At 43.1% G+C, this 21,904-nt stretch overlaps 10 protein-coding genes across 10 annotated transcripts; 3 read left to right on the top strand and 7 right to left on the bottom strand.

Moving 5' to 3' along the window:
- Positions 1 to 23: 23 nt before the first annotated feature.
- Positions 24 to 1,051, bottom strand: FA14DRAFT_159828 (uncharacterized protein). Its single transcript, XM_025498406.1, has one exon. It carries the CDS (start codon positions 909 to 911, stop codon positions 93 to 95), a length of 819 nt encoding a protein of 272 aa, XP_025358395.1. The 5' UTR covers positions 912 to 1,051; the 3' UTR covers positions 24 to 92.
- Positions 1,052 to 1,397: 346 nt separating this feature from the next.
- Positions 1,398 to 3,401, bottom strand: FA14DRAFT_159827 (histidyl-tRNA synthetase). Its single transcript, XM_025498405.1, has one exon. The coding sequence runs from the start codon at positions 3,323 to 3,325 to the stop codon at positions 1,448 to 1,450; it is 1,878 nt and encodes a 625-aa protein (XP_025358394.1). The 5' UTR covers positions 3,326 to 3,401; the 3' UTR covers positions 1,398 to 1,447.
- Positions 3,402 to 3,865: 464 nt separating this feature from the next.
- FA14DRAFT_118934 (putative ISU1-iron-sulfur cluster nifU-like protein) lies at positions 3,866 to 4,390 on the bottom strand (the record flags this gene model as incomplete). Its single annotated transcript, XM_025496324.1, has 1 exon — positions 3,866 to 4,390. One exon carries the CDS (start codon positions 4,388 to 4,390, stop codon positions 3,866 to 3,868), a length of 525 nt encoding a protein of 174 aa, XP_025358393.1.
- Positions 4,391 to 5,067: 677 nt separating this feature from the next.
- Positions 5,068 to 5,909, top strand: FA14DRAFT_177368 (N-terminal nucleophile aminohydrolase; the record flags this gene model as incomplete). Its single annotated transcript, XM_025500734.1, has 2 exons — positions 5,068 to 5,099; positions 5,189 to 5,909. 2 exons carry the CDS (start codon positions 5,068 to 5,070, stop codon positions 5,907 to 5,909), a joined length of 753 nt encoding a protein of 250 aa, XP_025358392.1.
- FA14DRAFT_159825 (uncharacterized protein) lies at positions 5,548 to 7,103 on the bottom strand. Its single transcript, XM_025498404.1, has one exon. The coding sequence runs from the start codon at positions 7,058 to 7,060 to the stop codon at positions 6,026 to 6,028; it is 1,035 nt and encodes a 344-aa protein (XP_025358391.1). The 5' UTR covers positions 7,061 to 7,103; the 3' UTR covers positions 5,548 to 6,025.
- A 201-nt stretch (positions 7,104 to 7,304) lies between these two features.
- On the top strand, positions 7,305 to 10,092 carry FA14DRAFT_159824 (uncharacterized protein). Its single transcript, XM_025498403.1, has one exon. It carries the CDS (start codon positions 7,465 to 7,467, stop codon positions 9,967 to 9,969), a length of 2,505 nt encoding a protein of 834 aa, XP_025358390.1. The 5' UTR covers positions 7,305 to 7,464; the 3' UTR covers positions 9,970 to 10,092.
- Positions 10,093 to 10,512: 420 nt separating this feature from the next.
- Positions 10,513 to 16,122, bottom strand: FA14DRAFT_107660 (Sec7-domain-containing protein; the record flags this gene model as incomplete). The annotated part of the gene is made up of 2 exons (XM_025495818.1): positions 10,513 to 15,210; positions 15,295 to 16,122. Coding segments are annotated over 2 exons (5,526 nt in total), but the record flags the coding sequence as incomplete, so codon positions are not given.
- Positions 16,123 to 17,390: 1,268 nt separating this feature from the next.
- On the bottom strand, positions 17,391 to 18,512 carry FA14DRAFT_117357 (UDP-glucose 4-epimerase; the record flags this gene model as incomplete). The annotated part of the gene is made up of 1 exon (XM_025496227.1): positions 17,391 to 18,512. The coding sequence occupies one exon, from the start codon at positions 18,510 to 18,512 to the stop codon at positions 17,391 to 17,393; it is 1,122 nt and encodes a 373-aa protein (XP_025358388.1).
- Positions 18,513 to 20,194: 1,682 nt separating this feature from the next.
- On the top strand, positions 20,195 to 20,977 carry FA14DRAFT_118585 (aquaporin-like protein; the record flags this gene model as incomplete). The annotated part of the gene is made up of 1 exon (XM_025496303.1): positions 20,195 to 20,977. One exon carries the CDS (start codon positions 20,195 to 20,197, stop codon positions 20,975 to 20,977), a length of 783 nt encoding a protein of 260 aa, XP_025358387.1.
- Positions 20,978 to 21,254: 277 nt separating this feature from the next.
- Positions 21,255 to 21,488, bottom strand: FA14DRAFT_109163 (uncharacterized protein; the record flags this gene model as incomplete). The annotated part of the gene is made up of 2 exons (XM_025495868.1): positions 21,255 to 21,361; positions 21,437 to 21,488. Coding segments are annotated over 2 exons (159 nt in total), but the record flags the coding sequence as incomplete, so codon positions are not given.
- Between the last annotated feature and the right edge of the window lie 416 nt (positions 21,489 to 21,904).

The following is a 21,904-nucleotide window of genomic DNA, read 5'->3' as shown; positions in this document are numbered from 1 at the left end:
GGAAATTACATCTCTGCGATTTAGTCTCATTGAATGGTATAAAGGGACACAAAGGAGATTTCGTACATGCATGGTAATTGTATGGGGTGTGATTAGAACATGATGGAAATACTTGACACCAATGCGATGAAGATAAGTAGACAAGGCAATGAATGCATCCTTGAAGCATCATTGTGACCGTTCGGCAATACGCCTTTAGTTGTACCGTTACTGGTTGTACTTGTTGCGCCTGGCTGACCACCAGTCGCAAGAGGTGTAACATCCGCTGTCGAAGGAGTTTGCAAGGGGATGCTGGTTTGTCTCAAAATTTGAAACTTATCCGAAGTTGCCAAAGTTTTTGAAATGTCTAATTGATCATACAAACGAATATAATAGCCAGTTCCATCTTTAAGATTTGGCAATAAAACGGTTGCTTGACCATCTTTTGTTTCCACACTTGCACGAAGGGATAAACCACTTTCCAATCTAGAAGTATTATTATTGATAAGTTGAATCGATAAACGTTCAGGAGTTGTACCTGTCCATGAAACCACATTTGTAGCATTTGCAATCCAAGTCGTAGTACTGATTGGTGAAGTGATTGTGATATCTGATCCGTTCACTTTACTCGTCTTTCCGGCAACGTGATAAGTCATTTCATCATCGGTATAAGAAGCTGGAAGTGCTTGTGTTGCTGCCACGCCCACGTCTGAAGCTGGAGTTCCTACGTCTGATGCTGGCACACCGACATCTGATGCTGGTACTCCTACGTCTGAGGCTGGTACTCCCACATCATTAGCTGGTGTTCCAACACCGTTCGTTGTTGTTGTAAAGCTGCCCGATGTTGAACTTTGACCGTTTGCATAGTTAGTTGTCAAGCTCAAAAGGAAGCAAAGGATGACAAATTTGACTGGTGTCTTGATGAACATCATCTTGACGTGATTTGATGTATGCAGTCTTTTCTGAGGGGCTATGAAGGTTAGGAGTAAGAATGAATGACTGTAGTTTGTTTGAGAGATGGTTTTCACAAAGAATGTCAGGAGTAGATTCAAGAAATACAGAGGAGTGTATGTTGTGGTGCAAAAGAAAGAGAAAAAGAGGGTTATCATAAAAAGGGGGCACTTATCCCATCTGTTGTACCTCAAACCATGTTTACGTGCATTAAATGACTTTTGCTTGCGCGCTTCAAATAATGAAAGCAGCGGCTTCCGTTTCAATTGGCATCCCGGAGTTTGAATGAAGTATTTCTGGAAAAAATACATACGGTTCAAATGAGACAATATCACAAATTTCGGACTTTAACGGTTAGCAACGCCCCTCCTCTTCAAAAGATTTTCTGACGATCGAGCCAATGCAAATGCTCCGACGACGCACAAGAATGTTCTACAAAAGATGTATTATTGCATGACTAATAGATTTGTCAGAGTACAAATGAATCACGTCCGGGATTGTTTAAAAAGAAACTGAATCAAGCGGACAACTTTTGACGGATGTATGCCACCATATCTTCTAATTTCACTTCTTCACCTTTTCCTTGTCCTTCGGCTGAATCTTTACCTTTTTGTTCTTTTACTCGAATTAATCCTTTTCCATATTCATCAGGTGCAATCATCACTGCCAATGGAACTCCATCTCGATCGATCGTTGTCCATTGTGCGGGTACTTTTGGTTTGGTTTTGTACATGTATTCTGCCTTTATTCCTGCATCCCATAACATTTTTGCCACTTTCATTCGTTCTTTCAACATTCCATCTCCTCCCATTCCCATAATGAAAACGTCAACATCTTTCGCACGTACGTCTTGTACACCTTTTGCTTGTGATTCTTTCAAACGGGCCATCAAAATCGCAAATACACGTTCGACACCAATACTAATTCCCACGCATGGAACACCTTCCTTCTTTTTATTGCTGGAGAACATGTCTACTAAATTGTCATATCTTCCACCTGCTGCGATTGATCCTACACCTACTTTGCTCTCATCCACTTCATCGTCGTCTTTGTTGGATTTGCTCTTCTTCTTGCTAACTTTGTTCACTGCAGATTCTCCATTGACATCAGCTGTTGGAGGGTTGGATGAAAAGCCGGGGGGTGCAGAAGCAGCAGTGATTGCTTCATAGATAATTCCTGTATAATAATCCAATCCACGTGCTAAGCTCAAATCGAATGACATCTTTCCGGTAATGCCAAAGACATCAAGATAATCAAATAGCAATTCCATATCACGAATACCTTCTTTTGCCTGTTTGTGAGAGCCTAAACGTTCATCTTTTTGCAGCTGCTCCAGTAAATCACGTCCTCCTTTTCGGCCAACGTATGTACCAATCTGATCTGCAACGCCTTCGTCCAAACCTTTATCGACAACCATCTCCCGTTTGACTTCCTCCCAAGGACTCTTGTCCAATTTGTCTACTGCACTGGAAATTGTTCTGATCTTGTCTTCTGGTACACCACAAACGGCAAAGATACCATCCAAAATCTTACGATGATTGAGCTTGATCGTGAATCCTTCCAATCCTAGTGCGTCTAAAGTTTCGCATGTGATTAACAAAATTTCTGCATCAGGTACCATTGGATCGTATTGACCTGCAATATCAAAATCGCATTGATAAAATTCTCTAAATCGTCCTTTTGACATAGCAGGTTGATCACGTCTGTACACTTTTGCGATATGGTATCGTTTAATGTTTCCATATTCGGCCGGGTTCATTGCAACGAACCGGGCAAATGGAACTGTTAAATCGTAACGCAAACTGCACAATTCACCACCTTGATCTTGTAAATCATAAATGAGCTTCGAATCCTCTCCGTACTTTCCTGATAGGATCTCTTTGAGCTCAAATACAGGCGTATCAATCGTTACCGCTCCGTGCTTCTTGAATTGAGTTGCAATCGTATCAAAGATCTTTGTTCGTAATGCCATCGAGAGAGGTTCCCAATCTCTTGTTCCTTTGGGTGTTTTGAGTGTGAATTTCACAGCTTCTTTTTTGGCAGAAGAACCACTTGCTTCTCCCAATGTGATCATTGCCAATTTCTTTTCCAAACCTTTCAATTTGTTTTCGTTTGCTAAACGTTCTGATGCACTTGCATTCTCGCTTTCTAATTGTTGTACTTTGGCTGCTTGTGCTTCAACTTCAGCTTTTGCAGCCGCGATCTTTGCTTCTTGTTCGCTTGACATGATGTCAGATTCTGTGTGAATGGCTCTAGAAGTGATTGGTTGTCGAATAGACTGAAAATGTGTAGCCGCCTTCGAAGCAGATGTCAAATAGCCACGAGGTGAGGCAGAGCGTAGTGATGAAGTTCTTGCCAATCTATATGTATTGTATAATGCTCTCGAAAGAAGCATCAAAGGATGGTAATGATGCTCTTTGGCAAGATTGTATAGGCAGCCTCTTGTCAAAAGTGATGATGGATAAATCTCGTTCTGAGAAGATTTGTTCGTGCACTTAAAATTGTCATTTCCAGAAAAAAAAGGCTTTCCTAGTCAGAATGCAAATTACGCGCCCTACGCCTGCATCAAATGAATGCGATACCCACCACCGCCTTTACGGGACACTCTCAAGCTCAAACTTTTATGATTGCCTTACCTTATTTTAATCTTCAACAATCGTACGCCTTACACTGCAATACAAAGCTCGTGCTCTCTCTCCAGTTTGCGGCTGTGAAGATGAGACCACATTGATATTATCAGATAAAAGTCGGCGATTGTACAGCCGATCAATTAAAGCTAGAGTAATAACGTAATTATTATAGACGTGAGATATGATTACAGAGTAGAAAAAGAAGCTCGTCAATTCAACAAGAATGAGTTTGATCGAGGATCGCTAAAAGGAGATCGTATTTTTGGCATATATAGTATGTTTCTCGATTCGCAACAAGAATCCGATTACACTGAGCCTGATCCAACGTGGGCAGTTGCTGTAGTCTTTCCGGTGGTAACACTTTGACTTACATCAATGTGACCTGCCTTGGTGTTTCCGGTCTCATCGCGCTTCTTCTTGTAATCACGAATGGCAGATTTGATTGCGTCTTCTGCCAACATGGAGCAATGTAGCTTGACAGGTGGTAGACTGAGTTCCTTGGCAATTTCAGTGTTTCTGATTGCTCCTGCTTCTTCCAATGTCATACCCTTTACACGTTCGGTCATGTAAGATGAAGATGCGATTGCACTACCGCAACCGAAAGTCTTGAATCGAACATCTTCGATGATACCCTTTTCGCTTACTTTGATGCTCAATTTCATCACATCACCACATGCTGGTGCACCGACCAAACCAATACCAACATCGATATCCTTTTTGTCGAATGAACCAACATTTCTTGGGTTTTCGTAATGATCAATCACTTTTTCATGATAACCTCTTGATTGTGTGGCGATTGCTGGAATGGCTGAACGAGCGGGTGTGGCCATCGATGGTCTTGCGACAGCTGCCAACGAAGAACGAGAAGATGAGCCAACATTGCGGGCCAATGTGGAAGCTGCGTTACGTAGAAGAGTCATTGTTGATATCCTGTATTGGTGCTATTCCTTTCACTATGTTCAATTTTGTGATCGCAGATGATGGTTAAGAAGTTAGTAGAGTTGCAGTTCAATATTCGTATAAGATTGCGTACGCTGCTTTTGGCTTATCACACCGTACCTTGCCACTATTATTGGTTGAATAGACGGCCCAGCAAACTACTCTGACCGGATGCACACCACGCGCAGGGAAGGACAAGAAAGGGAAAAAGAAGTGGAGACTGCTTTTGTGCCCTTTCTGCTTTTCTTTATCGGCCACCCGGCATACGCTTTCAGGAAGCTCTAGGAAATTGGCGCTTATCGATCTGATTATTTTTCGACCACGTGATGAGTGAGTCCTGATTTCATTTCTAAGCTGAAGCTGATATAATCACTGCCTCATTAACGCGCGTCACTTGAACTTTGAGAAGTCAACACTTTTGTGGTCGAGCCACTCAGAACATTTGGATGAGCATTGAGCGTCGTGGATAGGAAGTGTACGTTATGCCGCGCGTATGTTTGATAAGGCAGTTGACATTTGTTGCATTCATCACCATCAGCATCAAATTCAACATATTCTCTAGCACATCATGAGTGCTGGTGCAGGAGAAGGAGCTTATAGGTATGTTCACAAAAAAAAGAATAACTTTGGTCATGTTTCTTTATTGCATAGGTACTGACGATTCTCCAACACGTTGCTTACCATCGTAGCTTCTCATTGACAACTTTCTCGCCGAGCGGTAAATTGGTTCAAATTGAACATGCATTAGCAGCAGTATCACAAGGTGCAACTTCTTTAGGTATCAAAGCATCCAATGCCATCGTAATTGCAACAGAAAAACGTCCACCTTCACCTCTAGTAGACGATTCATTCCTAGAAAAGGTCTCAATCGTTTGTCCTAATATCGGTATCGTATACTCTGGAATGGGACCTGATTTCCGAGTCTTATTAGCCAAAGCAAGAAAGAGTGCACAAGCATACTGGAAGATCTATGGCGAATATCCACCAACCAGAATTCTGGTGCAAGAGGTTGCATCAATCATGCAAGAAGCAACACAAAGTGGTGGTGTGAGACCGTTTGGTGTTTCACTTCTTGTGGCAGGATTCGATAGCGCTCGTGGACCATCTCTATACCAAGTCGATCCTTCTGGAAGTTATTTCATGTGGAAAGCAAGTGCGATCGGAAAAAATATGACAAATGCAAAGACTTTCTTGGAGAAGCGGTATAATGACGATATTTCTTTAGAAGATGCTATCCATACAGCCCTGCTGACATTGAAAGAAGGATTTGAGGGACAGATGACGGAAAAGACGATCGAGATCGGTATCATCGGAACATCAACACAATCACCAATCGGACAGAGCCAAAAGCAAATTCCATGCTTCCGCAAATTAACAGAGAGTGAGGTGAAGGATTATTTGGCACTATGATGGGTGGGTATATGTATTCATTTGTACGCAATAAGCAGATACATTCTATTGTACATTCATCTGAGCATGCTTGTGAGATTAAGCAAAAGTAGCAAGATCTGTGTTGGTGATGTAGATTAAAAAGTTAATTGAACCCCTTGTCCGGCAGAAGTATGATCCAGCTCAACCTGTGCAACTCCGCCAAAGAAATCAGTGATTCGAATTGAATCGGTGGATCTGTGTAGCAGGTCTGTACGTACGCCAGGATGTGAGTGAATGACGGCCGGATCGAATGAATCGAATAAGTCCTTCATCGTCTTGGTGCTAGTTTTGTTAATGCTTTCCATATAATTCAACACTTCCAATGTGAATCGATCACTTAATGCCACACCGAGATTTTCATCCGTTCCATGTGAGTATGAATTTTCATCCTTTTCGCTACTCCCTGTGGCCAAAACGTTTGGACTATAGATCTTGCTATACATCGTATTGGCTTGACAAGTATCGATCATAAAGAATAATTCATTATACCGCCTCTTTTCCCACATTTGTTCAATCGCATCTGCTAAATCGAAAGCGCTGATTTCTTCATAATCTTGAAATTTGAGGAATTCATCTCCGCCATGTCCGGTCATGTACAAGAACACATTTGAACGTGAATCGGATTCTAATCGTTTTGATTGTGGTGTGTGTGGTGGCACCCTTCCTGTCAAGACACGTAAGACCGTCTCGACAGTGACTTCATAGCCACGATAATCGACTTCCACACTTTCTCCATACAAGTCCAAAGATTTGTCGTGATCCATCCAAACATAGCCAGGAGAGCGATTTCGTTTATTGCATGCAGCATCATCGGCCAACATGAGAATGATGTTTGAATCAGGTATGCCTAATCGCTTCACTGTTCTGTACATCCCAAGCGTGTTTGCCATATGTCTATAATTGAACCAAAACTTCGAAGCGCATACTAAGACTGCCCAATTATTAGTATGTCCACCATCGTTGTATTGACCATTTGTTGTTTCAGGATTGCTAAAGAACTTTTGTACTTGTTCAACTTGTGCTGCGCTGACAAACAGTGATGGTGCTAATAATGGAAGGCTCAAAGCGGTTATTATGGATCCCAATGCGAGCAAGAAGCTTATAGCTGCCAGCCGCCTTATTTGAGTCATTGTTAAAGCCTTTTTGATGGTGATGATGGGAGAAGCTTTGAACGTTTTACTTAGCCCTCTAAACCCCGGTTCGGTTATTTGCGAATGAAAGTGCTAATTAAACACGTCTAACAGAAGGGAGTGCGTAAGGCAACGCAACACGTCCTTAAAATGTGTTTTAATTTTAACATTTCCTCCTGTCACTCAAACACACACTAGAGGTGGAGCTGAGCTCTAGCATTTTTATTTTAAGTCACTCAATCAAAGGCTATCCATCCATCCATCCAGGAGCGGAACATTTTAGCTACACTCTTAACTACCATCGCAATCAATCAACGCCCCGCATTAATGGGAGGATGATCTACTGAAAATATTAATCATGGCACCTTGACCGCTCTCAACTGCTTACAACCATCATCGCAATAATGGTTCGCGTAAAACTATTATGTGGCGATCGACCATTTCAAATGGAAAATGCTTCAATGGCAGATGCGATCAAAGCAGCGGCCAAACGATTAAATTGCAAAGAAGAAGAGGTAACGCTCAAGTTCAAAGAAGATGATATCGTATGGGAAATCGAGGGTGAGGATACCTATAACAGCGCAATTGCCGATGGATGGATCATTCATGCTGAAATAAATAAAGGCAAGCAGCCTCGCAAACGCAGGAGATCCTCTGGAGAATCAGATCATTCGGCGGCTTCTGCGCCAATCACAGCCCCAGCAAAGAGGATAGCACAAACTAGCACACCTGCTCAAACAGTTAGGACACCGCCCGGATCGCCTTCAAATCGGGCCATTGGTACGCAATCTCGATCTCCCGCTTCACGTCCAATCAACAGTCGGCCAGAAGTACAGCCAGTACGATCTAGGACGATGCCACTTTCTACCCAAGATCAAATGCGAAGTAGTGGTCGCGCTTGGTCAGACAAAGACAAGGCATTCTTATGGAAAAAGTTGACCGAACAATTAAGAGACAGTCCATCATCTGGTCCTACATACACCTTGGAAGAAAGGAGGGATGTGTTCAATATACTTCTACAGAATAACGCCAAACGATTCGAAGGGCGAACCGCACTTGTTCTGGAAGGTAGGATTCAAAAACGTGTATTCGAGATGCGTAAGGCAAAGCAACGGATTCCAGCTGATATCGAAGCGCTATTCCCGCGTTCCCGTTTGACAAAAGCCAGGAGTACGTCTCAGCCATCTACAAATCGACCGAGGTCCGAAGGACAAATACCTAAACTCGCTTCTGCCATGCAGAGGAGAGCATCAAATGATATTGCTTGGATGCAAGCCCGAGTAAACAGTGAAAGGTTATCTGCTCCATCAACTTCGACAACAAGCGCTCAACATGCCCGCAGACGATACGAGAATGATGCGATTCGGGTGGAAGCTTTGGACATCCCTGGCCCTTCCAGAAGGCGAGGAGGCTTGGACAGTCTCAGTTTGACTGATGAGCCTGATAACGATTCAGACGTGCAAGAGTTTGAAGACGATGGTGAGACCGGCATGTCGGATGGGCAAAGCATAATTGAAGCTGACGTTTACCACGGCTCTGACCCCTCTGCAAGTCGACAGAATAGCAGAGACTCCTTTGGGGAGGTAGCAGCCGCCGATTCTCAAAGAGACGCTGAGCCTATCCTTGACACAACGAGGGTCCAGAGCCCGTCTACCCACGGCACGATTTCAAACGATTCACTCTTTGCTTCGGGCTCGCTTTCGTCTTCGTCGTATGAGCCAACGAACGGATCTTCCGTCAAGGCAGAGTACGAGATTAGTCCTTTGACTCCTCCCGAGACACCGCGAGATATCGAAATGCGAGCAGAGGCAGGGAAGAGCAGGTCTACTTCACTTGCTCCTTCGGTGAAATTGGAAGATATCAATGTCTCTCAAGTCTCCGATATGCCACCTTCAGTGATTGCTTCGGTTCGAGCTGATGATGTACGAAAGGAAGTCACTTCAGCTTTGGATACGATCTTGCCTAACATTTCGCCGAACAGTCAAATTAAGGTATGGGCAGAAAAGCTGCACCGGAAGCTCTCGGCTTTGTGCTTTGTGGGTGATCCAACAGACAATACCCGATTCAATGCTTCAGAGGCCGCCTATTGCCTTTCTGCAGCTTTGGATGAGCTCTTTCGATACAGCTATGTGCGAAGCCAATCGGTACACGAACGTAGATTGTTCATCGTTGCAATTGCGATGTTGTTCGAAGCTTTGCATGCTAAATTGTACTTCTTGACCGGCTTCGAGGTTCTACTTTGCAAATTCTTCCATCAAATCCTCTTTGAAGGGCCGCCAAACAGTATGCGCTTCTCTGCCCAACTGATTGCTTCTTGCAGTCTTTTGATTCATCCATTCGTTTATGATTCCATACTGGACGGCATTTTTGTTCAACCTTGGTCTAAGAAAAATTGTTCAGCTCAACAAACAACCAAGCTTTCACCTTCTGAAACGGAGCAGGTCTTCATTAGGATGGCAGAATTGATCGAAGGATTGAATGTTGCTACTATTGCCGTTCAACAACGTGCAGCTTCAAGAGCTCTTGCAGAAAGACGAACAAAGCCAATCCGATTCAGTTTTCGATCTTGGAAGCGTGTATTTGAAGAAACTCGATGTGATTCAAATGCAACTTGGCGTATACCCCCACTCTTACAAGATGTACGACAAGGAATGGAAAAGTGGAATCGATTGCCGATCGCTCTCACGACGAGAATTGTCACACAACCCGAAAGTCATTCATCAGCTTCCACATCAAGAGATAGTTCGGATGTGAGACGGGCCGCCCCAGTCCATTCATCTGGCACTGACCAGCCGCCATCGCTACACACCTCACCTGCTCGCAATACACGCAGCAATCAACAATCACAACTATTTTTGGGACTTCCGGACTTCTCTCAATCTTTCTCCCATGAGCAATCACAAGGTTGAGAAAAGTGATTGCCGTCATTGTTCTCTTTTTCTTTGCTTTATTTGTACAACACACTAATTGTATGATATGCTCAATTTCCATTTGTATTCGTAATAATTATAGAAGCACAATTCTTTTCAGTACAGATTGCAAAGACGAAATAGGGATAATCTCTAAAGGTAGGACAAAGATTGATAATCGTACACAACAACACTTTCTCAATTTGTAGCGTTGACATTAACGGTCTCCATGGGATCGCTTTCCTCGCTCAATTTGGAAATCACAGGTGGTGTTGGAGCCAAAGTATCCTCTTCTACAGCTTGTCCAACGAGTGCTTTGCTTGGAGGAGGTACAGGATCAGAACTTTCTACTGCATCATTCGCTCCACCTCCTGTAGCCAATTGCACTTGCGAATTTGTCATCAGCGTTTGTGCAATTTCAGAGCCCCCATTTCCGTTTGCGGCTGCTCTTCCGTTCAAGTAAGGATGATTGGCGTTTCTTTGACCATTTCCTTCATTGCTCTCACTACTTTGAGATGGAGGATTGACGTCTGCCAATCGTTCTACACGTTCTTTATCGCGTATTTCACGCATCCTTTTCTTTCGATCACGTTCAGAAGATGCAGTCATGATTCCCATCGCAAAGCCAGCATGTCCAAAGAATTCTTGAAGAACTCTTGAGATTTCCGTTGGCAAAGATTCACGACCCAAAAGATCCACTGCTAATGGGTAGAATGTTCTCACAAGCGAATCACGATCCAATCCATTGCGCGTTACAGGCGTCTCTTCCGCTTCATCATCCTTGCGATTGCCGTGATGTGCTTCCAACAGGCTGCAGAGACCAGATAAAACCTCTACAACCACGGGTGTCCAAGCTGTAATGTTACGAGCTTGCGTTTCAATATCGAGCGGCAAGTACGACACCAGAATATCTTCACTCAGCGGAACAAGCTTATCGGAAACCATTGCTTTCATCTTTCCACGAGTGTCTCTGTGCATCTTTACCAAGATGTGAATCAAAGTTGCAGCAGAACTGGATTCTTGTTTGAGTAAATTAGGCAATTGTCTCATAAATCCGACCTTCCACAATGCCGTTCGTAATTCTTTATCCGCATTGAACTTGCGACTGAATCGGAAACTGTCTTCCAAAACGCCCATCAAACGTAATAGCTCATGACTGGGTATGAGATCGTACACCAATCCTTTGCTCAAAAGGTCATTTGTTGTTTCGATCAACAATAATTGCAAAACGCATTTCACAATAATTTGCTTGAAAGCTCGCCTTCTTTCGGATTGTGTCATAGGAGCTGCAGCAGCGGCAGTCTTTTCCGGTCCTGCGCTTGTGGGTGAAATGACACCTTCAAGTGAAGCAAAGTTACCTTCCACTTGAGCAGATTGGATAGGTGGAGAAAGCGGTTGCGCTTGCATAGGTGCCGAATCGTTGTTTGGATCAGCAACTGAAACACTAGATATACTGGTAGAAGGACTGATAGAGACATGTTCTGCACGTAAAGCAGGATCGAACAATTGTACCGCAGTTGTGGTCTTGTACAATTGTACAAATGTATCAACCACTTGACCCCAACGTTCTTCATTCAACTTGCGTACATTCTTTTCCAATAATGCTTGCAAACAGCTTGTTCCAATTCGAGCCAATGTATCATTCTCTTGACAGATGCAAGCACACAACAGATCCAATAGACCCGGCAATAATCTTTCCAAAATGCGGAAATAATGTGTCCATAAATCGATCAAATTACGCAAAGCTTGAATCATTGTTGTGGAAAGCCAAACGCTCATATCCTCTTGCGTACTGAAACGAGTGACATCAGAACGTGATCGTAAAACGGCAAAGATTGGGAAGAGAACTTCTTGACAGACAGTGTCCCAAAAGTCTAATCTGAACGTTGTACCATGCTTCTTCAAGATTTCGAACAGGGCATCCAAGGCTACCCGTCTGACTTCCAGATCATCACCATTCATGATAATATCATAGAATGCAAACAAGGCAGGGAACCAGAAGCGGACCATTGGATCATCAATCATTGGCGTGGTTGCAGGAGGAGCTGGTTCCACATCTGCATCGATTGGACATTCAGGTACAGCAAGCATCTTTGGCACAACTCCACGTAACATTGAAACACTTTGAAGTGCAACTCTTTGAGCGTGAGATGCTTTTGCAAAATCGGTCAAGCAGACAGTCAAATCAGCAAAAGCACCAGCCGTGAGAATCTCCCCAAAATGATCAGCATTGAGCTGCCTGACGAGTTCGAATGCATATGATGCAACCCGTTCAGATGCCTTTGATGCTGCACCTAGCGTACCGAACATCGTACGCCAACCTGATCGCATATTATGAATTCTACTTGCCATCATTTGTTGAAGGCATTGCAAGACCAACTCCTTTGCTTCCGAAGATCGATTGTTTCGCATTGTGTATTCAAATGGCTTGAGGAAATCTTTTTGGAACTTGAAGTGAGGTAATTCTTCCTTCTCCAAAAATCTATTCGACAATTGACGTAAAGAATCCAAGCCGAAACTGGATACTCTTCCATTCGAATGTGTACAAACGGCGTTGAAGTGATTTCCCAAAATCAACCAGATGTTACTCCATTCCATACGAATACGGTTCATGTTGTAATAACTGATTTCGACCAATTTTTGCAAACTGAACAATCTTGGATTATCGGATGACATTCCACTCGATTGAATCTCTTCCCAAGAAACATCGGATAAAGCTTGAACAAAGTCAACGATAGCTGTACCCGATAACAAGGGCGTAGAAGAGAAAACTCGATCAGCCGCAACAGTCACCTCACTTGAAGCTCCCGCCTGTACGACCTCTTCTGTGGGCAGAGTTGTCGCTCTTGGATTTGAAGATTTTCTGGCGGCCGATGCTCTTCTTCCCAATTCTGGTAAAGAGCGTTCGTCGACACCACCACTGATCAATTGGAAACGTTCCAATTGCGAAACACAGGTTAATACTTCGTGCCAGCTTCCCTTCAGGTAGTTACCCTCCGTCAATGCGATACCCAATAAAGCTTTGATTGCTTCTACATTTTTGCCTTTCATCTCTCCTAAATTGTTCAAGAAAGTAAATTTGGCCAACGTAGTCACAAAGGCATTCCTTTCCAATTCCATTCCAAATAAGCAAACGATTCTGATTGCATCTTTGAATGCATCCAGGCATAATCCAACCACTTCCGGATCGTCAGTCTCTTGTAATGGACCACTAATACCCGATAAGAATGCCATCCATGCAACTTCAAACATAGGTCGAACGTGCTCAAAATGACTCGCAGAATAGAATTGTTCGGCTGCTGCTCTTTGTTGAGGATGAATGCGACGTTGAGTGCGCACCATTGTTCGGAACAAAGCTTCAGTCTTGCTGGCCATCGATTCAGATTGCAAGACATAGGCTTCCCTCTGTAAATCTCTTCCTACAGCAGCGATTGCGTTGGCAAAACCACCGGCGTTTTGACCTGTTGTTGGAGTAGGTAAAGCAATCTCATCCTTCATCTTGATTTCATTCTTTTGAATTTCATCATAAACACCGGCTAGATATTCGTCTGCCAAATTTTTACCATCATCGATACCAGAATTGTTCTTGATAAAATCTTGCAATGTCATTCTATGTTTGACTTGCGGATTGTGTGCATCTGTATTCAACATTACGACCGAATAGGCAAACACATATGCTGTATCTGCATTCGCAAACTCTTTAGGGTTTCCGGACATGTACCTTTCAGCAAACTTGAGCATGAATCGATCAATCTTTTGCGATTCTCCTGGCAATCGGAATGCGTGCAAAAATTTGCGCAAAGCATCAGTGAAAGACATACGCTCAAAATTGATCAAATCAGCAAAAGCATGCATATAAGCAATATTCTCTGCATCTCCTTCTCCCAAATATTCACCAATTTGGGCTTTATTGAGACCATCGGTGTACAGCAAGAAACGTGCAATGTGAATCGGTTCTCGCGAAGGAATAAAGCCTTGTTGAATCAAGAAATCGATTCCACGCTTTGGCTTGAAGTTGAATCGTTTAATACCTTCCATGAGCATCGTTTTGCGTTCTTTGGCTGTTTCGAATCGAGTTGGATCGTCGACGGGCAAATCAGGCGTATTCACACGTGAAAAGTCTGGTGTACTCGTATTCATCACTGCAGAAGATGTGATACTTGGAGTGATTGATCCCGAATCATTTCTCGAATGCTCCATCCCTCTTGCACTTCCATCTCCTCGACTCATGCCACTTCCACGAGCATCAAAGCTTGCACGAGCAGGAGATGCAGATCCATCAAACGATGAGCCACCGTTAGGGTGTACAGCATCAGCTGGCATAGCAGACTTGCCTGACCAAATCACAAGGGAACGTAAAACTGAACAAAGGCTTTCTAGGCTTTGTCTCTTCAATCGAACTTCAATAGGTTGTCCTGCTAGACTTTGACTAATTTCTTGTACACCTGCTTCGCTAGGGTTGGCTGTACTTAAAGTTGGCGGGATAGTGGGTGCATCGCTCCTTCCGCGGCTACTCGATGAAGGTGTACTAGCATCGGCATCCTTTTCCGATAGCGTTCCTGGCATGATGTGAGTCTGGGCGAGCCTGCTGATGACATTGATCAATCTTTCGTAAATGTTGTCCAAAGCTGTTCTATCACAATCGTAATTCAGGTAAATCTCAACCAAAGCTTGAGGATCACGACAAAGTCGAATGAAAACAGTCAATAGGATAGACTTTTGCTTTGCTGTTGAATTACGCATTTCCAAGATTGGCAAGAAGATTTCATTGATCAAAACTTCAATTTCCTTTTTCATCTTTGTTCGCATTTCGCTCAAAACGATCCAAAAGATTTCGCAAGAAATTTCGAAAACTTGATTGATGCTGGAAACCGCATTTCTGCTCAAACTCAAACAAAGATATTGTTTTGTCGCATGAACGAACGGGGTTTGTTCACCTGTTGATGCACTGTGAATGATCACACTTGGATCTGTGAATACGCTAATATGCGAACGAAGGATTGTCAAAATCAAATGCATCGATAAAAGCTTCGATCGCATCGCCTGAGATTTGAGATCACGTTCGCTATCCGCACTGACAGGTTTCATGCTTAACTTGCATAAAGCACGTAAAACCAAAAAGGCATCTTTGACGAACAATTCAGATTGTGTAATGTTGTAATTCTGCATTAATGCTGCTCCTGTATCACGTTCTGATGCACCTTCGAATGACGCTCTTCCTTCGAGAGATTTAAGTGTAACCTTTTCATTTCCTACTTGACGTTCTTGTGCGCCTTGTTTGCTACTCTCTGCATGTCCTTCTTCCTTTCCATCGTCCAACGGCACATCTTCTTCTCCAGTCTCGCTCTTTTGGGTAGCGGCTTCCCTGTCTTGCTCGCCATTGCGTCTATTAGGCGTAGGTGGTGGCTCACTTTCTCCTGCAGAGCGTGTAGGGCTAAGCAATCCATTCCCATTTGCACTCACTTCTCCTCGTTGTGATCTTGGAACCCGTCCAAAGACATGATGTACCATCTGTGTCAATACACCTTGAGCGACAGCTTGGGTTGCTGTACTTTTAGAATGCAAAAAGATATTGTAAACCGTTCTGACAGCTTTAAGTAAACTGGATTGATGTACGTGTACGCTGGTAGACAAGACGACCGCCACGAGAGCTTTGATGATTTGCAATTGTGCTTTCTCGTCTACACCTTCATAAAAGCTTTCACAAACAGTCGAAGTTACAACATCCGATAAAGCTTCTTCGCTGTTTTCATGAGTTGGCGCATCTTCCGCAAAGAACGAATAAGAAACCAACTTTCCTAAACAATCCAAAGCAACAACAATCAAAGTCGTATTTCTCGTTTGACATGCCAATCGTAATGGTTCGAAAACCACTCTTGGATCCATTTCAATTCCTGGCGCAGGTGGCTCTCCTGATTCTGCTGAAACGTTGGCATTTTGTTGCTGTGTAGCACTGCGTACCAATTCCAACGCTCGCAAAGCAGCTTCTCGTAATGCTTTTGCAGGTGGCTTATTGCCTTTTGCCTCTTTGCTGGCTGCGATTTGCTCTAAAGCTGAAACTACAAATACCGCACTTCCCTTATTCAAAGATCGTAAAGATGAACGAGAATGAACGGTTGACGTTGTGCTGGTAACCGAAGACCTTCTCGATCTATCTGTGATACTCTGCTCAGGTGAGTCTGTTGAATGTAATTGCGAAGGCGCTCTTGAGGAAGTGGAAGTGTTTGTGTCTGCATGGCTTTCGCTTTGTACGGCTTGCTGTTCGATGGTGTGCTGGGGTGGTAGTGGAAGTTCTTTAGCAGAAGGTGTAGGTGCATCTTCCAATTCGATCGTAGAATCAGGATCTGCAGATGCATTTGTCGCTCTTGCCATTTGTGCGTGTTGTTCTCCATCATCATGCGAAGTGATTGAAATATCTGGTACAGTGCTCATTTCGTGACTGGCATCTCCAGTATACGATTGTTCTCCACCACTGACGCTATGTTCAACTATAGAAGACTCCATGGTTGATTCTGAGCCCGTCTTTCCTTCTTCATGTATGATCGCCTGTGTGTCATGCTCTGCTTCATGTTCTTGCTTTACAACATCTTCAACCCTTTCCTCGTTTAGTGCTGTTGGCAAAGCAGATGTTCCGATGATCGGTGTTCCACCAGTCGGAAGCTCTGGCTTTCCATCTAGGGATTGATCGATACTATCACTCATGGTGATTGATAGAATACCCTACCGATTTTACGATAAACCGACCAATCACAAGGGAAGAAGGCGTAACTGATTCGGCAAATTTCAGCGCCGAGGCTCGTTCGTTCGTTCGTTGATAGACTGACTCTTCCCCGTCTCCACACTTTTTCAAGCCGCCGTCAGATTTACAGTAATCACAGTTAGAATGTGATGTTGACGAACTTGATAGGAATGGTAAGTCAATGCGAGAAAGAGATCGGGAGCAGTAAGACTATATTATCACTTTTAAGAAACGTGTCGGATTTTTTTGACCTTGTCTGTGGTTCAGGCTCAGTACGCACCCACGCTTTTGTATGCTCTATTCTTAGCAGAAATCCAGCAGAAGGTCTTACACGCGTACACTAATCATAAGAAGACCGCCTTATCCAACACCGCTTCAAATCATCCTTTGCTTCTTCTTTAGCCTTGTGAGATGCCGCGCAAGGCACTGACTGCATGGGTACAACTTGCTTGAATTCTGGGTATGTACAAACATTCGAAAGATTCTCATTCTCCTTCTTATTCCACTCCATACAAAAGGCAAGAATGACAATACGATCTATTATTAAGGATATAGGAAAAGCTAATGTTTCGTACAAAGTTTTGCTGATTTATTTTTTAAAAAGTTGGACGTTTTTGCTATTGAGAAACCATGCATGCATGCCAAATGATGCAAGTACTAATTTGTCAGAATTGAGAATTCTTTATTCGGTATCATATCCTTTTGGGTTCTTGCTTTGCCAGTTCCATGTATCGCGTGACATATCGTCCAAGCTGTACTTTGCCTTGAATCCTAATTCCTTTTCAGCCAAAGATGGATCGGCAGTCAAATCAGGAACGTCTCCCAATCGTCTTCCAACGATTTCATAAGGATATTCATAACCGCTAACCTTTCTCATTGCTTCAATCATGTTCAACACGCTCAATCCTTTACCTTTGCCCAAATTGTATGCCTTGAATTTACCGGGTGTGGTAACATCGTGGAATTTGCTATCATCATCAACGGCGTCCAATGCATTAACGTGACCGCCTGCCAAATCCATAATGTGAATGTAATCACGAACGCATGTTCCATCTGGTGTTGGGTAATCGTTTCCAAACACTTTCAATCCTGGTTCGCGGTATTTGCCCACTGCCATTTGTGCCAACAAAGGAAGCAAATTTCCTGGCTTACCACGTGGGTCTTCTCCGATCAATCCAGAAGGATGAGCACCTGCAGGGTTGAAGTAACGCAAGCTGATCGAACGGAAGAAGTCTGGGTGACCGTCACAGACATCCTTGATAATCAATTCAGCGATTTGTTTGGTGCGGCCATAAACACTTTCGGCTTGCATTGGAGATGATTCGGGGATTGGGATTGTCTTTGGTGTTCCATAAACGGTTGCTGAACTACTGTAAATCAATCTTCCGCAACCGGCTTCCTTCATCTCTGCCAACATTCCGATCAAACCGCTTGTGTTGACTTCGTAGTATTCGATTGGCTTTGAGCTTGATTCACCAACAGATTTCAAAGCAGCAGTCAAGATGATAGCGTAAATGGCATCAGCTCCAGAATACTTTTGGAAAGCTTTCTTGAAAGTAGCACGATCACGCATGTCACCTTGAATGACATCAATCTTGCATGCATCACGATCTGCTTGAGGTGCATCTGCTGGTAAGGCATCCAATGCAATCTTTTCAACACGTTCCAATGCAGTGCCGAAAGAGTTACTGTAGTTTTCAATAACTGTCACCTTGTAACGACGTGTCAAGAGACAGCACAAGACAACATGGCTACCGATGTAACCTGCACCACCTGGGATCAAGATACGCTTTTTGTCGACCATTTTAAGGGGAAGATGTTGGTTGTAAAGGTTATGGATGAGGTGTCTTGTTTAGGCTACTCTTTATACGTTTACGATTCATTTGCGTGCGTGTAAATCGGTGAAAATGGCGAAGCGATGAATGTTGTGATCGAAATGAAGGACATCAAATTCAAGCCGGCCGAACAATTGCAAAAGAGCGGACGGGTAACCGGACCGAATGATGAAAAAGAGGGCGGAATGAATGTGGCGTGCGAAAGTGTGAAGTGGGGGATGGTAATGGCAAGATGGATGGAAAGAGATGGTAGTGAAGTGCAAGTGCGTGAAAGAAGTGTCAGTACATTGTCTTTCAGCCTTTAAGAGTTTGTCTTCATATCGGAGTGAATATGGCCGAACGCCGCATTTCTTTTTGTTTTCTACTCGCAGGACCGTAATGAGTGTGTGCGGCGATGGCTGATTAGAGTAGTACTCACATGAAATGAAATTGGGTTGAATGAGATCGATGAAAGTGAGAAAGAAAAGGATGATGTGATGCTCACAACAATGTTCCAACTTTGATTTGGATTGACATGCATGAGTATCTTCTTGTCAATTTAATACATACGCTATTGTTCCTACGACCTATCCCGACAATGCTGCTTCCCAACTTTCCATTAAATGGCAATTGAGGAGTGAAATGAATCTTCTTTATTATTCTATTGTCTTTGCATGATCACAGGCGTATTTCCACAGGTTTTAAACTCGTATATAAACTGCCGCGCACGTCCTTAAATCATTTTTGGTACAGTTGTAAGGCTACTCGTTTAACACTGAGCGTGCCACGGATCACCCATAGTGCTCACATGTATGTCTGTACAACTCTTTCTTTTTAAGCCCTTTTCCTCGGAACGAATAAGCACTTATTCCGTGGTGAATTTTCTGTTTCAGATCTCCGAAAGTTTGGTTTTTTTTTTCTTTTTGGAGAAATAAAATTCCCGACTGGTTAAGTTTTAACAAAGGCGCATGAACAGTGTTGGCTGAATCAATTCACAAAGAACGCGTGCTTGAGAGAAAGTTCTTGGAAATCCAACTCGTGCACGTGGTCTTCATCATCGCTAGAATATCGCATGTCCTACTTCTCCTGATCAGATTTATAGAAATACTATTTCACTTTCTACTGTCAGAAAATATATGTTATTAAGCATTTTTTCAATTGTATCATTCAGATGTGACCGGTTGCTCTCCTCACCCTAAAATACCAAAAGATTGTTGTACTTTAATTCATTAAATTTTTGGAAGAATATAATAAATTGAACCAAATCATATTTCAAAAAGATGATAGAAAAAATCAACAAGACGCATTCACATGAGTATCCCATGAGATGTAGAGAAATCACTTAAGTGCACCCTGCCAAGACTTCCAGGATCTCATTCCACGAAGCAGCCGAAATCGGCGCAAGGAAAGGAGAAGCTCACGGAAGAAGACAGACCCCTCATACGATCAATGCGAAAAAGCTCCTTTCTAGCAAAAAACAGGAGGTACCACCAGAAGGGTCTTAGAAAGTGCAGAATTTGCAACATAAAGCCCTTTTATCATGGCGTTCTTTGCTTGACCACCAACTCAAACGTGTGAAATCATCTAAGTAACATTATCAAAATGGTAAGTGCAAAAAAGCTCATACCAGACGAACCATCACACTGAAATGTCTCTGTCCTCCCATCAGACAATGGCATTGTACAGGGAAGAATTGGCCGAAATGGCGGGTGCATTCATGATCATCCTGTTCGGAGCAGGCGCCCAATGTCAAGCCCAACTTTATCCCGAGACAGGCAGTTACATTCAATGTTTGATCGGATGGGCAGCAGGTGTTTCGATTGGAGCAGCGATTGCAGGACCAATTTCGGGCGGTCATATCAATCCTGCAGTAACGGTAACGATGGCAGTCTTTCGTAAATTTTCATGGAAAAAAGTTCCACGTTATATTCTTGCTCAAACGATTGGTTGTATGTTAGCAACGTTTACCGTTTGTTTCGTTTATCGTGATGCTATCAAAGCTTTTGAACATGCAAGCAAAGGTAATTCAATCATTGGAAACTTTATCAGTATTCCGAACGCAAGCCTTTCAAATTTGAATGTTTGGTTTGATGAATTCGTAGGAACGGCAATCTTGGTTGGAATGATTGCTTGTCTTTCAGACACAAACGTTCATGTCGGTTCAAACCTTTCATTTCATCTATTCATCATCATTTCTGCAATCGCAGTCGCTTTTGGTCCTCAGACCGGTTTCGCAATCAATCCAGCGCGTGACTTCGGTCCAAGAATCGCTCTTTCTCTAATGGGTTATGAAGGTGTCTTCTTTCATGATGGAGCATATTGGATTTGGGGTATTTGGTTGGCAAACATTCCTGGCGGTCTTATCGGTGCTTTCTTGGCTGACTTTTTCATCTACACAGGTTTTGACAGTCCACTCTATACAATCCTCGGCAGGTCCACTGCACTGCCAGTTTGATAGACTAGCTCTGTCTAAACTTCTTCCCTTGCTCATCTCCTGAAGCCCCTTTCCTCCTGACTATGCACACGACCCACTACTCCTGTCCACTGCCAATAAGATAATTTTCCGCATCAAAGATCGAATAATATACATGTCTTTTCACTTCTTTTTGCACTTTGATGAGAAACCTGTCAGTCGTGTACTTGAATGGCTCCATCTACCGAGCATCGAATTGAAGCTATGGAAGAGGGGAAAGAAGGGGGTGTCAATCTTCTGCATCCATGCCGAGAAACTGTTCCAAACTCACCATTCTGTTGGTTCTCTTCTTGTACATGATACGATGTCCGCATTCACGACATCTGATTGGCTCACGAGGTTTGATTTCGTTAATGGAAGCACATTCTGGATTCCAAAAAAGGGGAGAAACAGAGATTAGTATTCTTGTCACAAGATCAAGTACCACACCCCATCACTTACCGGCACAGATGTACTCCATTGGTGGTTGAGGTCGAATCATTCCTGAGCCGTAAGAGCCGGCATTGTTACCGCCGCCACCACCTTGATAGCTCATTTTTGTTTGAGGTTTTGACAAGATGGTTTCAAAGCAAGAAGATGTGAAATGCATCATCATCGAGATCACAAGATAAAATTTAAAAAAACGCGTTCGAAGTGCTTAAGTAATCTTACAATTGCGCTTTTATGCTTTTTACCCGCTTTTAAGATTCATGGATAAACAGTCGTCATCATCATTCACTCTTCAGGTCTTCAACTAGATTCAAATTCAAATAAATAATTATAATGTACAACGGCGGTCTGAGTTAAGGTGAAGAGTTAAGCCCAACAGAAAAACAACTTTGGACTTGACCGCTGAACAGGAATGACAGTGGTCGAAAAAAGGAGAATTTTTCAACCACAAAGAAAGGAAGAAAAAAAAAAAGAGAAATT

Source organism: Meira miltonrushii (genome assembly GCF_003144205.1).
Source record: "Meira miltonrushii strain MCA 3882 unplaced genomic scaffold FA14scaffold_1, whole genome shotgun sequence".
NCBI lineage: Eukaryota > Fungi > Basidiomycota > Exobasidiomycetes > Exobasidiales > Brachybasidiaceae > Meira > Meira miltonrushii.
This window is presented reverse-complemented; position numbering and strand designations above follow the sequence as displayed.